Genomic DNA, 19,344 nt, shown 5'->3' on the forward strand with positions numbered 1-19,344 from the left:
GAGCATGAATGTCATCTATTTTGGTAGGGGCAGTGACATCAGTGCCCTAAGGCGGTAGTGGTATGCACTAGCTGCTGGAGGGGCACTTGCTACGTTGTAGCCATTACCATGAAAATGGCCTGCAGCTAAATATGATAGTGGGACACAGATAGCAGTCCTTTTCAGAAAAACCATACCTAAAACCGTGCTTCCATAGTCTGCTAGCAAGGAAATCTAAGCTCACCATACCAGGAAGACAATACATGGTGCACATACGACACAGGTGTTACCGGTGAAGAAGGATTTTCATCCATTTCTGTGAATAGAGATTACCTCAAGATTTCTCTCTAATCCGACACAAAGGTATTCTACTTACATTCAACGTGGCAGGGCAGAGTCAGACAGAATTAGCCATGGTGCAGCGCCATTCATCCACGTTCAGGAGACCCTGATGCCGCATAGGCTAATGCACAACCGTGTAGGCAGGGCCAAAATCCCTGCCTCAGGACTGGACCATTCTCTCTGGGAGGGGGAGGGACTGTCTTGCTTGTAACACAACACTACCGCTAGCTCTTATCTTTAATCAGATCATAATATTATTTTTGTATCAACTCTGACGAGGAAAATTTCAAAAATACCAAGATGTCAGAAATTTATCCTGTTTCATCATAGGATTTTGTAAAGAAGAGAATGATCTTTGTCTCCCAGAAAAATTGGACATTGGGCATACAGCTGAGGGCTGCTGATTTGCATATCCAGCTCGACGCCTGTCAAGTGCTGTTGGGTATTGATTCTGTAGGTGCTTGTGAGTTGTGTGGCACTGTTGACGTTGCAAACAGTCAATACAAGCACACTGGGGCATGTTTCAATGCCGTGTCAGCGGACGCTTGAGAACAAGTGGCCATGTTGGCATTCACATGTTTGGTACACATCGAATAAACAGCAAAAACAGCCCGGACACTTATGTTTCATCTCTAGTGATCATTTAACTCCAGCCAACACTGACAAATCCACAGAGAGAGAGAAGAAAACTGGACCAGAAGTGCTTTCCAACTGTCAGAATCAAATCTGGCAGTGCAGACAATATATATACACCCACACAGCCATGTTCAAATACACCATTTTTCTCACAGCTCAACATAACCTGTAATTCAATAAACCAGCAACAGGATTCGATTATGACCGACTTTCCCATGGAATAATAGCAGGGAGAGGCAGGATCTGTGAACTGGGGAGAAAGGAAGGCATATCTTCCTAATGCAGGGTGCCTCCGTGATCAATTAATTATGAGCCTGTCCAATCCCATTTATTTGTGGGGCTGACAATGCGGTGACGTCATGTGGTCCTACATAAATACTGTCCAACACGGATGAATTATTGATCCTTTTTTCATCTAGGGATACATGTACGTGGGCTGGACATGCAATCAGGAAATATAAAATTAGGATCATATTTTCAACAGTTAACCTGCAACATTGAACAACCTCAATCAAAATGTAACTATATGTAAATCCATGTGTAGTCTTTCCAATATATGAAGTAACTATGTAAATTTATGATGCATATAAAACTATCATTGTGCAAAGGATTGGAATATATTTTTTTGCAACTACGACAATTACAGTCATGCAATCATAAGTACACATACATTACACTCGAAGATTTTTACCAAAAATTAAATGAAAATCTTACCAAAAACTTTATCCAAATTCAATGACCCTTAGTACTAGTATGGAACCCCTGTTCAATTCACCTCAAAATTGACTCAAATCCGCTGTATGATATCCAGTCCAGTTCCCCTGAGTCTTGTTGTGTAAGACTGATGACAGTCATATAGGGAGAGCAGCAGACACCACATGACTCACAGGTGCACTAATTACTGGGTCATCCCAACAAAGGTGTGCCATAACACCAGGACCAGGACACTCCTAAACTAGTAATAAACCCACTTTGCACATGGATTATGGTAACACATCTTTGATTTTAATTGTAGATTTAATTGTGATAAAAACCAAAATCTGTTCAAGGTACTAGTACTTGGGAGAACAATTTGAGATATGACACAATGCTGTTAATGTTAGAGCAACTTTAACGGCGGTATAATGGTCCATGATAGTATGTTGGTCAATATTGTAGTTATGGATCCTACTCTGGAAGCAGTCAATGTTACGCAAACTACACATTTCTCTTCTTTCCACTGTTAATGTAGCATATAGAACATGGAATGCAGCTGTTTTAATCTAGATGACACTTTAAATTTCATAACTCAGCTCTAAGACTGCCACATGCTCAAGGACTTCTCAAGAATGTCTTGAATACTTGTCCTGGATATCTGAAGTCTTAAGGTACCTGGCGGAATGATGAGAGTCGATATGAACAACCAAATTAATAGCCAGGACCATATTGAATGACTTTTATCTTCAAAGACTTGGAAGGGACTTCAAAGTTGGTGATGTTAGCATTGTTACCTTTGTTATTCAAATGAGTGATGATTCAATTAGCTTTCACGCAAATTCTCCCATGAATTCTATACCCCAATAGACTTCACCTCTCCAAGACTCCTAGTTCTTTGTGAGTAGGAATAGCTGTTAATGCACCTTTGTGGAACTCATCCTTTGAAAGCAATCTTTTGGTTGTGGTTCCCATCTGACACTTATTCCCCAAACATACCAAGAACACCGGGCAAATACAAGAGATCTGACCTAGAATTATCCAAGTCTTCTTCCTTGACAAAACAACATTGTTGACTTATCTCAAAATATCCTCCTATAAATACAATCTAATTGCATTTTGCCAAGTTGAGGTGAGTTGGATAAAAGATCGATGGTAAGTAATGGGGCCAATTACTGCAGGCAACAAGGAGTCTGGAGAATTAATTACCTGGCAATCAAGTAAAGGATTTGGCCGTTAGTGCCTTCAGGCTCATCTAACACTTTAAAACTCAGGTGCTGCACTGGGAAAATACCTCTTATAGAGACACACAGATTTCTAGTTGACCTGGGAGGAAAGGATTTTAAGTTTCTGTTCAATTTTCATTGAAATATATAAAACCATCATGCAACACATATAGCCTAATACATGTATGCTCAATGTGTGCAATAAGATATTACAGTGAGCCAGGATCCAATTTGTCCCTAAGTTTATGACATACAGGAGCCTGCCTGCCTACATGGAGTTGATGACAATATTTCAAATTGATAAATGCTAAGCTCATGACACATATTTTTAATAGCAATAGCGAGCTGAATGCAAGCAATGACATGAACGATTACATGTTATCAAGTGCACAATGGCAGCCAGCTCATGATATATAATCCCCTATTGTAAGAAACAATCCATTTGCCAAAGTTGGGTCACAAAGAGGGTTACTGCTTAATGTACTGGGTACCAAATAACATGTGAAATGGAGCCTGTACTGTGCCAGTACAGCGGCATAAGACTGTACCTTAAGGACCAAATGACTTTTGTACAATAAAGATGTGTAGGTGTGTACATAGACTATGATAAAGTGAAATATAAGACAAGTGAACTATCAAAGGTTTCAAAGTCTAAAACTAAAAAAATATCATAATCTATGCCATTGCCTGTATGCAACTGTACAATGATAACTTGTCTTACCTTGCTTCTTCCACTTTCTCTGCTTCCACCTTCTGGTAGCGTTCCCACTCCCACCTGAAGGGGAAATGGACCAGGTTAGACAGGAACCATCCCGTACCAGACAGAACATTGTACATAGAGGCTGACAGTCTCTTAGGGAGTAGCTGAAAGTCTGACAACCCCATGGCAACATGTGACAGTGAGTGTCTCAGCTAAGATGTAACTTGGAACTGTAGCTATTTCAAAATCTTCTGTTGTCTAACAGTCAACTGTCTTATGCTGCTTGTTTTGTTTGTTTTGGGCCCAAACTGCAAATTAGTAAAAACGAACTGTCGTAAAAGAGGATAATTACTGACGCCTGTACAGATTCTAACTGTTTCCCTTTTAACTGTAGATCCACATTGCTATGCTTAATGGCATAATTGTCATTATTTCCCAAGTTGGTTAATTGGAGACAAAACAGTAGCAAGAGTATTTACCTAATTGGTGCATGTTCATGCTTAATGGACTGCCTTAGCATACAACATGTAGCATGTTTTGCAAACATTTTCAGATATTTATGTTAACCTTCTTCCTGCTAAGGGCAAGTCTGTAGCACATTATGCAGTGGGAAGGTTAAAAATCATTCAGTCTATCATTAGTAAGCACAATTACTTTAAAATGAACCCATTCAAATCCTTCAGCAAACTTTATACAATGCATACACAGGTATTTGTTCTACATATTAGCCGTTAGCTAAACATGTCTTGTGGCTGAATCTTCCTTTTCTCCTATTTTTTTACTTATCTAACATGGCAGACAAGAACACTGGCCATATAAAATGAACCAGTAGCTAAGTTGGTAGACTGGTTTGTTTCTACCCCTTCCCTTGAGACATCAGCAGTTAATAATTGCAGAAAAGGGTAGGATCAGTATCATTACAAAGGAAGAGACTCCCAGGGGAGATGTAATGGAGTTAATTATAAGCAGGGGAAAGGAACAGAGCTATCCTCACCTCTACAGAGTACACATTCATCATTCAGTAACTGACAGACAACATCCCTACTGTCATTTTCAAAGTCCATGAGAGTCCACTCTGTTGATGTTGGACCATTAGAATTGGCAGCTTTTTAAATCCGGAATAATTAACTTGAGACTCTGGCTTTAATTTCCTTGTCTGGAATGTTTCTGGTTTGTGGACTTAAGGTAAATTGGCCAGCGTAATTTTTCAGTTACAATCAATTTCTGAAATTACAGAGTTACAAATGTACAATGTACTGTGTAGCAACATTATGTAGTGTCTACAATACAGCTGTATACTACCAGTGTCAGGTGTTGGTTTGCCTGTGAATGAGGCAATGGCTAACTAATCAAACTATCTATTACGGCTCAGGCATACTGCTCGGCCATCTGAAAATCAACTCCAAGTGCAAGTTATATGTTATGATGATGTAAACCCTTCAGAATCTGTAGTCCATTTGAGGATTACATCGTGCAGTAACGCACAAGTCATGTATACAGAAATAGAAACATGTTCTGTGGAACTAAGTAGAATATATCCTACTCTGACCATATACAAGGCCATTATTGGGATTCCTGATCCTTTTGCTAGCCTTACATGTAATATATAAAAGTCATACATGGGGCGAGTGCACATGTATCACTTCAATTATACAGAGATGTACATGTATGCAGGCTCTTGGACTCTGATGTTCCTTTTTCATCACCATCGCCCATATCTCTACAAAGACAGACGACACTGCTGAACTAATACCACGGCAGGAGAGTATACTCTAAAGCACATTAGCAATGACTCACGCCACTTGAAAGCAGAAACCTCTGCTATAAACTACTCTCATTTAACCATGAAAGCTCCCTGTTATCTGAAGAGAATATTGGTTATTTCGTGCAAAGCTCTTTCTGATCCTTCCACACTAGTGCTGGCCTGCCCATTCCTCAGTATAGGAAAATCAGTAATGCTGTTTGCCGGTAGAATACTAAGCAGACAAGACGCACATTCAGCAGGTTTCCAAGAGCCATTTAATGGTGCTCTCAAGTTGGCAACCACTTGTGACTTAAGCTGGATTCATGTGACTGTTGAATATCACCCTGTAGTTAAAACGTGCACTGAATACTGCACGGTGGTATGAATGCCAGGGATTAGTTCTCAATGACTGAACTCCATTATCGTTTGGAATATCTCCTTCAGCAGCATTTGCATTAAGCTTGCAGAGCTCATATTTCCTACACGTAAAGAGAGAAAGTAAGAGTTGATAGAAGGATAACTTTCTAATTCTTCTTGATTTTAAAGGATAGACACTGCTTTTCTGTAATTATGATTATGTATACTAGGATGACTACAAGAGTAGAAAACAAATATTATAATATATAAATTTTTGTAGATGTAGATGTACTTACGAGAGGCTGAGGACACTCTTGGGAGAGATGGGTGAGGGGATGAGAGGAGGGGGAGAGTCTCCTTCTCCATCTGAGTTCAGGGACATGGTGCTACCCAGGCCGACTCCATTCATCTGGTGGAAACAAAGTCAATGATTCCAATAAACACATCATAATTTGCATTTTTCATGTTCAATTCATTGAGGGCATTTCAATAACATGTTGGTTAATGTTAATTGATAATGGTTCTGAGCCATTTACAATGTAATGTCATGCTTATAATATTAAGTACTCAAAAGCTACTACTAGTACACCTGTTACCAGACAGCAGTGCCCCCTAGTGGACAATGTAAATACTACAGCTGCACTGTGACAGTCATTCAAATTGATATCAATGGTGCCTTAATTTGTCAGTCAAAACTCAAAAATAGTATTTTCTTCTGTGAAAAATATGGAGAAGTTACAACATCATATACACACGAAAATGCAATGTGATTTTAGGATAAAAGAACAAAACTTTGGACAAAAAAGCCTTGTATCTTCCTTGTTATCTAAATGCCTACAGTCTGCATCTAAGTTGAACATTGGGATCTAATTTTTGTATTACAAATACAGCTAAGGTTGTAACAAAGGCATCATAAATCTCCTATGTTGATTGATACAAGATGTATAGAGTACTCACACTTCCTGTACTCCTCTCCCTTCTGAGGCGAGCAGCTTCAAACGGGTTGTTGAACCTGAACATGTGCATTTTGCCCAGCAGAATCACTGCACCTGTAAGGGGAACACTGCATGTCAGTCCACTTCATAATCAAGAGGGAAGTCTGTGCTGTACTTTTGAGCCTGTTCACTAGGTGGCGCCACTAAGCTGATCAACAATGGCCTCTCAACCCAGCACTGGTGCTGCCTTTTATCTTGTAAGGAGGTTCATACTCATTGGGTGGCTGGACACTGACTAATTTGTTATTGGACAATCTCATCAAAGAGAGACCTTCATTCAAGCGGGAGGATTTTGTTACTATACAAGCAGGTTAGATGGATAGGTCACCTAGCCACTACCAGTAGATCAAAATATCCCCATTTGACATAAATAGGCCAAACAGTTGTAACTGGTCAAAGACAGGGAACAAAAGGGTTTTTTCCTCTTCATAATGGTGCAGTGTGTCACAGTGTGCCCAGTTGAGGGAGGTCCTTTCAGAGAGAAAATGGCATGACTAAATGATTTTCCAAACAGCTTGTACCCCAAGTTGTAGTGGAAATCCCAGTGGGACATCCAAGTTCAAACAGTCAATAGTAGATTTGTCTTTACCCAGGACTGAAATTGTATGACCAGAATATAATCTCTGAGTCAGCAAACACTGACCTTTGACAGGGAGCATTTAGAATTTTTGTTGCAAACAGAAATCTTAGACCAACAACGAATATCATAAGATTATGTACCACATAAAAATATAAAGTTTCACCTCAGTCTTCAAGGAGGTCTTTTAAGTTCTACCACTAGAATACATGGTGTCTTAAACAATCCAAGGGACAAATTACTGTTTTTGAGTTGTAGTTACATGATCAAGCATAAATTTTTTCTTGTGTGGAAACATTTGCTGTCTTAGCGAGGCTTTCACATTGCAATCATTCTATCCTGCCTATAGTGACCACTCAAGGGACTTGAAGAATATGGTCACAGTAGACAGGTGGCCATTGCAGATAGAAATGCCTGCGTCAATGGGAAAGTATGTAACCTAAGGGTCTACCAAAAAGTGGCCACAGTGGCCAGGTGGTCCTTATGCACAAGTAACCACTATAGTATATAAGCTGTGACTGCCTGTGTGTGTACTATTTTTGGTGATAGCCTGAATGTACTTTCCCAAGAACACCTGAATACAAAACAACATTAACATTAAATCCCCAAGAAATTAGTTTTACAGTACACAACTATTACACCATCTGCTGTGAGTTGGCTGTACTGTAACCTGCTTTCAATCCAAAAGGTCAGAGCTTTTGACAAGTTAATTTTGGAAAGTGAGATTTAACAGGTAAGACACACCTCATCTTGCACCTGTGGAGGCCACATGTTGTACCGTCAAAGGACTACTTTGTTTCCCTGCACTTTATTGCACTTGTCATAAATACTACTGACATGTACTGATAACTTGATTAGTCCCTTCACTTACTCAGTCATATTTTGACAAAGCTGAACCTTTTGTAACCTACCATCAACTGTGAGAAAGAATTTCAGCCACTCCCTTTTTCTGCTACAAGGTAGGAATTACAGAGCCATAAACTGCCTTTTTCACACCATTGAAGATACAAAATTAACAGACTGCAAGATTTTTCTAGTTCGAATTTCTTAAAGAAAGGCAAACAAGAGACCCTAAAGTATTGATTTTCTACTTGAAATTCATAGTCACATTTCCACTAGACAATAGACTGAGACGTACTATAATGAAGGTGAAACATTAGTTCTGTCCCTTAAGGGCATGTCGACAAATTTGTAGGACAAGGACTGTTCTGATGAATCTCTTATAGGTTTTTCTACAAGTGTTTCACCCACCTTGCTTCAGCCTGATAGGAGTGGTGATGTCCATGCCGTTGACTGCACAGACAGCATTGTTTACAGGATGGAGGAAAACTGTGTTGTTCTCATTCCTGATCACACAGTGCTCCTTCTCCATGAACGGGCCATCTAGGACTTTAGCAAACAAAAAATGAATACATTTAAGTTTGCATTCCATGTTCCTACCTTTCATCAAACTTTATTTTCAGAAATATCTATCTTAAGCAGAACAGAGTTTAAAAAGGTTTCAATGAAAATAGTCAGGAACAAATGCCTTACCAATGTCTGGTTCATCTTCATTTTCTTCTGTCCCGATGATAGTTTTTCCATCCTAGAAAAAGAAAAGGTAAAATATTGAACATAAAGTTACCTTTATTTTGGAGCTTGCAAGCTTGATAGCAACTGACGTGGAAAAATTTGAGATTGCACAAAAAATGATGTTGTCTATTTCAGTTACAGGTACTGGAAAAGTCTCTTTGGTACAAATTAACATTTTGTTAATTGGAGAGGACAAACTGGTGTTTTCTTGTATGAATTAATAATTTGAGTGCTTGTAGTGCTCATAATTATACTTTAATTGCTAGTATGAAGATTGGCTAGTAGCAGCATGCAGAAAAAGATCAAGATTGTATATAGAGCGTGCAATTTTTTTTAGATGCCTCTCCCTGCACCTCACCTTCAAGCGGTAAATGACAATGCCTGTACTGAGCAGAGTGTCAGCCATGCCGATAAGATGAGGAAGCTCAGAGTCTACTATCACAGCCGCAGGGGAGCGGCAGGGTCGGCGCAAGCCTAGTCTACTGTCCTAAAGAGTTAGCAAGCAGAGGAAAACAAGGCAGGCAGTGTGTCAGAGGCAGGCAAGCAGGAGTTAGTCACAAGCAGCAACATACACATTTTGCATCAGTTTTCACAGATAGACAATTGTGGATACCATTATAGTCTTCAGGTGTACATTTGTACCCAGCATCAGTCATAAATTTGAAGGAAAGTGGAGATGTATTTTTCCTTTTCCTTTTTGTTCAATACGGTTTTGCTTGAATTGTCTTTTGGTGTCTTTTTACACTTCCAAGTAGAAGACAGAAAATCATCTCAAGTAAAGGCAAAAGACTTGTACAAATTGCACTCAGCAGGAATCTGGGAGTGGAGTCCAGACAATGGTCCGAGGTGTGAAAACCCATGCAGACATTAGCGGAGTGAGTTAAGCTAACGCTGGCTGCAGGGGTCGGCTGGGCGCACCTTCAGGTGATAGATAACGATGCCTGTGGACAGCATGTCATCATCCATGCCTATCAGGTGAGGTAGTTGTGACTCCACGATCACACCTACACTGCTGGGTCTGCGGATGCCCAACCGTGTCTCCTGGTAGAGTGAGCAAAAAGTTCACATTTGTTAATCCTGGGTAATTTCATCTGAAACCTTTGGAGGTGGTCAGATGATTGTTTTTCAACCGCCTTTCTGAAGAAATTTCTTTGTACACTTCCTTCCACAGTAAGACATTAAGACTTCTGAAACCTATCCTTCCTTCAACTGTCCAAATGCAACAGCCTCAACACAATGCAGAGATGACCTGTCAAACACATAGTTTAGTTGTAAAAGTGAACCTTCTGGCATAAATATGTCAAATTTCAAATACAATAATGTGTATAATAATTAACATATTAACATTAATAATTGATAGTCATCCAAAAAGTAACCACACATTTAATAATCTAGCTGTGTGGATTATATAATGCAGATAATAACATCAAAGAAAATTTTATACATTGCAATTTTATCTCTACTTAGCAAAGAAATCTCATTCATGCCAAGAAGTGTGAAGTCTGTCAATCTGTAAGTTACTTCTTCATACATTTCAATAATACTCTACAATATCATGCTACAGTAAGTCGCAATATAACAGTTGCTTTTCCTGCTTTTCTCAACAGCATACACTTACCACTGCTTAGCAACCTACAGCTTATCAGTCCTGAACTAAGCTGTTATCTGTAGCACCTCAAACCCTATGAGCACCCAGTAATTACTAAATCCAGGGGGACCTTCACCCACTTGAAAGTGATTAGGAGAAACAGTAGGAAATGCTGAAGATGCATTATCCCTCTTATTGGTGATTTTGAGCTAAGCAGTTCCTGTATTGGTGCAGTGATACATGTACATGTACAGGGACCATGTTATTAAATGTGTACATTTGCACAGATAAGGTTAGGGGGACTATGGTCCTTCCATCTGTTTTCAATTGCATAGAAACCTTTCATATCTTGATGCTTAGTAAAGGTCTATAGGAAGAAACAGGTGTACAGAACAGATGGTGACAAATAGTCTTGAAAAAAGTGGTAGGACTGAGAAGTAAAAATAGTTCTGTACTTAGCTTCTACTGTTTGTCAATTAAATGTTAGAACCATGACAGTTTCATTATGTAATCATAATAACTTGAGCCTCTTTAGGACCACTTGGTTTTCAGGCTATGACACCTGGTTGCAAGCCCAACTTTTTTGACAGCCTTGGCCCAATTGTTCCCGATGTTGGGAAACGAGAACTATTAAGCAGATAGGGACAATAATACTTGGTTACAAAGGGAGTGGAGAGTACACCTGTCAGTATTTACTTGAGCTGTTGGCATGTCTGATTATCTTCTTTGAGATCTTGTCACTGTGGTAGTCACAATACTGAGAAGTGCACAGTGTGCCGGAAAAAGCAAATGAAAAAGTTCCAGGTGCAGTATTGGAATTTGACAGACTTACATATGATGAAGTAACAGATTGATATGTGTTAATTTACTGCGATATTTTAACGCCAAAAAGTCAGTGCACCATTTGAATCCATGCAAATCTGTTTTAATTATCTTTTCAAAAATCTAAATAGGATGTTTTTCAAACCGAGAAAACTTTGCAACAGGAAGCCTTTGCTTTGGACATCAGATGTTAATATCATCACTTCTGGATAGGATATCCCAGAGACATGTATTGATTTTGAGTTATCTAATTAGAAGACACTGATTGAAGCTCTTCTCTGCTGTCCAAACTGAGCAGGTCACAGTGAGGTCACCAGGAGAAGGAGAAGGAGAAAGAGAGCTAACACAGGACCCATCACAAACAGAACGTGTTTGCACCACTTCCACTTCTCCTCCTCAGGACCTGGAAAACATGTCAACAAGGCACACCTTGCAGGGCGGGATGAAAGGTCGCTGTGGTAACCAGGCACAGGAATGCATGACTGCTTGCACAAGAGATGGTCCTTTAGACCAGACAAAACACCTTTCACTCCGGCGGTGACGGGGGGTCCAAACTTGGGCAGATTTGGAAAGCTGCAAATCCTTAAATCCGTTATAAGACCCGAAATGATAAAGAAACAATTTGTTTGTGCATGAGAGATTAGACTGCTCTTTCTTAACTGTTTGGAATGGGCTATTCATTAGCATACTATAAATAGTAGAATAAGAAAACATTTTAGGGAAGATGCTGTATAAGTTCTTGGGGATAGCGTTGTTTGCTGGTCAGAAAGGCCGGTCGGTGGACAACCTCTCAAGTAGTTTCAAAGGTTTAATTTAAGCCCTGAACATATGTGACCACTGCTGTTTGGATCTGGTTTTATATAATGACTGACCACAATAGCAAGACAGCTATATTGTGGGAAAAATAGTAATTGGTTATTCCCTACATTAAGTTGCTGTTATTTTTTGTCTGGGAATCTTTCAATCTTGGAAAACATCTGCTAACATCAAAGCAGGATGTACATGTACATAATCATGACCATTGAATTTGAACAATCACAAAATTGGATCATCTTTGTCAGAGAAGAAATCGTTTCCGGTTAAAAATACTAAACCATCAATGGGAAACACCTGTTACAGATTTCTAGATGGTCTTATCGATGAAGTTTTTATGTAATGGCCAGGGGTAAAAATTGGTCACTCTCTTCCCGATCAACATTCAAGGGCTCTTACCCTTTCTTCACTGGTTATTTCAAGCCAACAGTATAAACACTGTGATTTCTTTTTGTATGGTACTTCACTGTAATCACAACAAAGCAGCAATCATAGAAAAAGGTGAAGATATTTCATAATTAACTTATTAGAAGGATTCAATTTTTTCCTGACTTGGTGAAAAAAGTACAATCACTTTTGCACGACAGCAGTGAAATTTGTCAAGAAAAGTGGAAAACTCTCCAGGTTCTCCATGCACACGTGATCAGGGTGTCCTGTCCTTGGGAACACTACACCACTAGTCACTTAACCTCTTCTGGCTTGACCTGGCCAGTCTTTTCACAGCAGATACAACACCGTCACCTGGTGTCCAAACAGCTCTGGATAAGGGAGACCGCTCACTTCCATGTCTTTGTATTTGGTAAACAGACATCCTGACAGTTGGTCTGTCGGGCCGTTTGTTTGGTGTGGAAAAATTAAGCAAAACATATCAGCTACCAGGCGTGTCAGCATTGTGACTGGCAGACATCACATGAGTACTTGAAAATAGAGAATGGATCAAAGCCAAGGCAAACCAGCTGCCAACTGACATAATGGCCTGTTGCTTCAATGCTTCCATTCATTTTCTAAATAAAAAACAGGTGTAGAAACCTCTTTTTTCTGGGTTGCAAGGAAACATAGAAATTGTTGTTAGCAAATGAATGACATCAGTACTAGAAAAAAATATTTGTGTTGGAACAATTGAGACAGTAAACTGATCACTTAGCCTATTTTGAAACATCCTTTGTGTCTTTTGACAAGCAACAGTCATGCAGGTACATGGCACAACGTTTTAGTTTGGTTAAAATTTGTTTGCTTACTTTCATGTCACTCTACTGACCCTTGACATTACAGACAAGACTTGAGTGTTAAGAAGATATGAAGATTTATTGCCACTGCCTAAAGGAGAAAACACCATAAAATCTGTGGTAGACTACATCTACCATCAACCATAACATTAAAATTCTTACAAATACTCTTCCACCTGAGTAGACTGTCTACCTGAGAGGGGGGTCACTGACCTGATATAGGGAAGATTAATGATTAAGTTGCCTACCTAACAGACAAGAATCCCCCTGTAACCAGGGTACCATTATGTACAGTAGAGACATACTGTGTTACCTGTATTATCGTCTGGGTCTCATCCCACTTGTCTGACCAGTCTCTTGTCAGCTGCTCTACCTGTGGGTGGAACAACAGGGTTGTTAAAGATGAAATGTGACATATCCTAACATGCCAAGACTCCCTTTGAGTTAAATAATAATCAAGCCAAAATCAAGGAACCTTTATTCATAACTCTAAGAGCAAACATACAGACTACTAAGTTTTGTAATTGCACTATGTGTTACATGTAACATATTCAAACAACAGTCACTGTTATTTTGTAGTGTCTAAGACTATCATACAGCCTGGACTGGCGATTATGACTTTCAGAAAAATGTACCTTTTCTTCATTTCTCATTAGCATCTCTGTAATGACCTGGTTCCTGTCCTCATTCAGAGACATGGTAGAGCTCCTCTGTAACAGGGAAAACATGCCAGTTACAAATCAGAGAGATCTGAGGACTCAACAGAGCAGACACAATATTAACCAATGGTATTTTTCTAAAAGAAATAACAATATCTTAAAGTTTATAAGACTTGGATGGCTGTAGTAGTAGATATGTATTAGTGGGGTCACCTTGAGGTTTGGCATTCAACAGTTATAAAGATGTATCAATAACAGTTACTGCTACATGTATTAGCTATTTATTTCATTCACAGCAACATGAAAAAATGAAATGGCTTCATGCTTTTCACTGCATACCGATGATGGGTCCCAGAGCAGAACTGGTTAGTTGGGGTACATGCTTGAATACAAAACAAGTACAACATGTATGTCACTCTGCATGGAGACATGTATTTGTCATGCTTCTCTAGGGAAAAATGCAGGTCCACATAGAAGTACCTTGTTGTACGAGTTGTGTCCATTCATAAGGTATAACCTTGCCTTTTTACACAAGGGGAGGAGAGAGAAATAAAAAAACCAAAGGTGAGGAAAACTGAGAGGAACATCAAATAATGTGACTTATCATTCAAAAAAATCCCTGACAGACACAGTCAGAAGTATACAGGTAAACCAAGTAGATATACAAAGACGAATTCATCCAAAATATTAGGGAAAAGCAACCAAAATCTATTTGAAACACAATTGATGAGAGTACTCAAAGAAATTCAGGGTCAATGAAAAGAAAATAAGACAGAATTTTCAGTATAGTACTCGACAAGCTCTGTGCATCAGAGAAAGCAGTAAAAATACTTGCAACATGAACAATTCTTCCCATTATAAAGAAGTACCTACCATGTCGTGGTTCTGCAGCAGTTTCTTTAATCTCCCGATTTCTGCCCTGAGTTCCCTGATCAGTCGCACATTTGGATCCTGGGAAAAAGGAAGGCAATATGTTTGTAAAGGATTATTAGGCCTACTTTTTAAAAGAAGTCACAACTCTACATCCTACAAATCACACACACAGCTATCAGATGCTATTTTCCCTGTTGTATAGCTACATGTACATAGCCTAAATGGCTCCCTCCCTATGGTACTATTCCGTTTAAGTGTATCAACTGAGGATATGTTTCAAAGTCCTTTGGCATTTCTGTTCTGCTTGTAAGCAAATTGGTGTCTTGTGGTGCTCAAACATGATTAGGCTCTTGTCTGACTGTTTTACTGTCTCTATCCCCATAGAAGGGCTCAGACTACAGGAAAGTATGTGACTAGCGTGCATGTATATCAATCACACCAACTTATAAATCCCCACAGCTTATAAATGGAATGTAAGATATACACATGTACATCACTGGGGGACAGTATGGGTGCATTTCTACTGCTGTATTCAGAAATGAGCTTCATCAGGTAGAAGGTGAATATTTTGTAATGTCAGAATGTTGACATATTTCTTCTAACTTCATGAGTGTCATAATGTTGATGTCATAATACTATATACATGTACATGTACATGTACATATACCTCAATATGCAAAATAAGGCTTGTCCCAGGAACTAAAAAATAGAGGAAGAAGAAACTTAATACATTTATTATTATTATACCTCATTGATCTTGGGTCTGTTGACGATCCTCTTGGCTCTCCTGGCATATCTTAAGGTATTGATGGTTTCACTGTAACAGATGCTGGCAGGGGAGATGGCTGTGGGGCAAGAGTACAGTTCAACGTTCAAATAAATCACAAGTCAGAATGTCTCTTCTATCTAGGACAGGTGGTTGGCAACCAGTCATATAAATGAAATCATCCCAATGGTATTCGCCAATTTTCGCAAAGAGGTCATTTATGAAATATGCATTGTTGATAAAGATTACAAGTGTTCATTTTCACTGAGAGCTGTTAGGAAAAGAGATGTATGTGTCAAGTCAAACATGCATGTAATATTCAGGATCATAAACTTCCAGAAGATATACATGCAATACTACAGACCTGCTATCATGATTGTCTTTGCGTTTCCACCTAGGCTGTCCTTGAGGAGCCACGTCAGTACAGAGTCCCTGTAGGGGATAAAAGCCATCTTCTTCCCAGCCTTGCCCAGGGAGGAGCCCAGGTCATCCCCGATGCTGCCAAAACTCTCCGTACTGGCAGACAGGAGGGAGTTCTCAGCTGGAAATACACAAATACATCAGTCATTACAGGATATAACAGTTTGTTTGGAAGTAACATTGCAGTGCAAAGGTATGAATCCAAGCCCTCAATTCAAAAGATGCTGACTAAAAGAAATTTAAATCATTTCATAGCATGAAATATGATATGAATAATCATGCTGGTAAACAAATTCACCAAATGCTGCCCATCACCTGATTAGCAAAAAAGCAAAATCAATGAGCATAACTACGATATTATTCATATCTTTCACTGACAGAGCAGTTCAAAATGGCTTGCAAGCACGTCACAGTATTGCTTGGAATGTAGCTGCAATGTAGGTTGATGCCAGTTGCCAATTCCAAGAGCATCATTATGACATTTCTAAAGATGTTTTACTTCTTCCCCAGTGTGGCTTATCACCTGTATGTGTTTGTGCCATGTCTGAAGAGATGCTGATCAGTGACAGACAGTGCAGACTGGGTATTACCAGTATTAGCTTGCGGGCAGAGGAAGTCTTGTTTTTAACAAAAAGGCGAAGATGCAGAGCAGCAGCAGTAAAGAGCGCGAGAATTAAGTGAAGAGGTCTCACATGTCCAGGGCGAACTTGTGGCGCCCTTCTCCTGTTGGTAGGCTGTCCGGGGGTTAGTTGAGTGGCAAGGAGGAAGACAATAACAAACACAAGGATGGGTCGGTTACTCCAGGTGAAGGTAAGAGTAAGGGTGGAAAAAAAGTTAATGATCGTTAAGATATGTGTGCAAGTTACAGACAATGTCAGAATTGAACGCTTAGTCATACATACTTGTCTCATATGCTACAAAAATGTGCTTTTGAGTTATTTAAAGAGGCTATGTTATGAAAAAAAACTGGGTCAGGTTTCAGAGTTTTCAGTTTCGAGGTGAGTCAATAATTAAGGTGAAAATAGCAGAAGAAAATTGAGAAATAATGGAAAGACAGAGAGTTTACCTTGGTTTGTTGTAAGAACTTACCGAGCGCAGAAATGACTGTTCCTAGAGTTACCAGAGATCTGTTGATATTTGCACCTTCTTTTAACCTGTCTTTGTGGTAGTTTGGGTCAGCCCTTTCACTGCAGATAGAATAAAACACAGTTAGATCACAAGGTTACAAAGAAATGCATCCAATTTGAATACCAAACATATCTCAAAACTGACTTATTTAGTATCAAATCACATTTATAGGTAACTCAATCAACTATTACAAATGGACACTTACTTGGCATTTGTGCTCAGTTTACTTCATTTTTTCACATATTATAAATCATATCTGAAGAGAGAAAAAAAAACTTACTTACCTTCCAGCTAAATCTACAAGGTGAATTTTGCTAACTATCTCACGTGGAAGATTGTCTTCTAATTTGGCCTGCAACAGAGAACAATCAGAATGGTTTTAGCCTGGGTCATTGATTCCACAATAACAGGAAGATGGTTAGGGCAATGTACATATCAAGCAACCAACAATATAAAATATCAAGTTGTGAGGGACAAAACACAAATCTCACCTGAGAGAAGTAAATGGTGAATATTGCATGTGATCTGCTGCTGAGGTCATGGATGTAGGTGGCAGCAGTTGTTCTGCAAACAAGACACAAACATCATGCATCATATAAGTTAAACAGATCTTACCGTATCATAGTCTGAAAAAAATCAAGAGGAAAAGGCTCCACCCCTGAGGCATTGCCAAGAAAAGTCATGATCAGCTCATCAAAGTACAATGTATGTGTAGTTTGACTCACCTATTTTCATTGCCCCTTTGAATGAGCCTTTCTAATGAGGTGTAGTCTGATACTAAATGTCTTGATAAATCTGCAGAAAAAACAATGATTTAGAATGATTATGATATTAAACATTATGAATCGTTAATACCAGTAGCTACTTAGATAAAAGTAACCTTCTCAATCATAATGGATATGAAATGAAGCTCTTAAGATCCTTTACATATTGTGTCAAAATTCAGTATACCATTAAGTGCAGATTTTCAACAGTACAATATACAACTCGTAAGAGGTGTATTTAGAAAGTTTGTAGATGTTAGTGAATATGACAGTTCTTACCTTGTACATAAGGCCCCTTCTCCGGGTGTTCCCGCACCTTGAGACTGTAGGTGTTTGCCTTGGCACCAGGATGGCACAACAGGTCCCTGACTCTTTCATTGTAGATTTCCAGATAGCTGTGGGTAGCAAGGTGATAAGACGTCAACTTGAGTACAATCTTCAGTTAATGAAAATCTTCTTGTCAAAACTATCATGGCAATCCTTCAAATGAGGGGAGTGATAAGAATTATGAGGAGAAGATGTGTGGTTACCTGACTTCCGTCTTGAAGGTAACACGCTCTCCAACATGGTCGTCTATTCTTGAGAACAAACCCTGTTATGTGTAATAAAACATGCATTGTGAAAAGTGAACATTGAGCACTGATGCCTGGAAGGGACATGTAACTTGTACATTTATCATTTTGATAACAAAAGTACAGATGAGGTGTAGTTGACATTGTATGTTGTACATGTACCTTTTTCGTGATGATTACATGATATAAACATAAGAAATTTATTTCTACAAGCTATGCTATGTAGTAATTTCCAACTTTAAGGAACATCGATATATCATTTGTATCTTTCATGCATACAGAGCATATGGAACAGTAGCATGATCTTTTAGGTGGAAAAGAGCCAAGATGACTCAGCATGTTACCAGACCAATGCATGGGACAGACTTTCAGTCCAAGTTATGACATAACTGACACAGGGATGTTACCACATGACATCAACAGAAAAGAATGGTGACGCTAACATCTTACATGACATGACAGGGAGATTTAACCCTAACCCCAGGATATAAGACACAACATAAAAACTAACAATGCCACGGAAGAGACTGTGCCTGCTTGCATTTCCGTTCAATAAGATCATTTGTCAGCAAGATCCTGATCAGTCTTTTCCTTTGAACAACATGTCCATAGAAAGATGTCATTTCCTTTTAGGTGTATATGTAGGTGGAGAAGGTTGCTGTTTGACAAGCCGTGTAGCTTAAGTTGAAATAAGGGACATATTGTGCTTTTAACAATGGACAGATGGCTGGTGCTTTAAATGTTTATGTTATATAGCCCCTCTCGTGTGTGCGAGGTACTTTGTGAGAATCCTGTCACACTTGAAAAGACTACCTGTACCCATCTTCAATCTACAACATGTATAATCATGCAGAAGTTCAAACATTTAGACCTAACTGTGATACATTAACTA

At 39.1% G+C, this 19,344-nt stretch overlaps 1 protein-coding gene across 1 annotated transcript in view; it reads right to left on the bottom strand.

Moving 5' to 3' along the window:
- LOC109474790 (mucin-12-like) overlaps positions 1 to 19,344 on the bottom strand; it is a 93,909-nt gene that overhangs the window by 35,317 nt on the left and 39,248 nt on the right. The window contains exons 14-24 of the mRNA XM_019775150.1: positions 15,550 to 15,647; positions 14,803 to 14,880; positions 14,410 to 14,451; positions 13,906 to 13,980; positions 13,584 to 13,643; positions 9,180 to 9,308; positions 8,783 to 8,834; positions 8,501 to 8,638; positions 6,635 to 6,726; positions 5,974 to 6,086; positions 3,598 to 3,651 (exon numbers count right to left, since the gene is read on the bottom strand). Of these exons, the coding sequence (XP_019630709.1) occupies positions 3,598 to 3,651; positions 5,974 to 6,086; positions 6,635 to 6,726; positions 8,501 to 8,638; positions 8,783 to 8,834; positions 9,180 to 9,308; positions 13,584 to 13,643; positions 13,906 to 13,980; positions 14,410 to 14,451; positions 14,803 to 14,880; positions 15,550 to 15,647 (931 nt within the window). The remainder of the gene's footprint in view (positions 1 to 3,597; positions 3,652 to 5,973; positions 6,087 to 6,634; positions 6,727 to 8,500; positions 8,639 to 8,782; positions 8,835 to 9,179; positions 9,309 to 13,583; positions 13,644 to 13,905; positions 13,981 to 14,409; positions 14,452 to 14,802; positions 14,881 to 15,549; positions 15,648 to 19,344) is intronic.

Source organism: Branchiostoma belcheri, unplaced genomic scaffold, assembly GCF_001625305.1.
Source record: "Branchiostoma belcheri isolate BF01 breed outbred unplaced genomic scaffold, Haploidv18h27 scaffold32, whole genome shotgun sequence".
Lineage (NCBI taxonomy): Eukaryota > Metazoa > Chordata > Leptocardii > Amphioxiformes > Branchiostomatidae > Branchiostoma > Branchiostoma belcheri.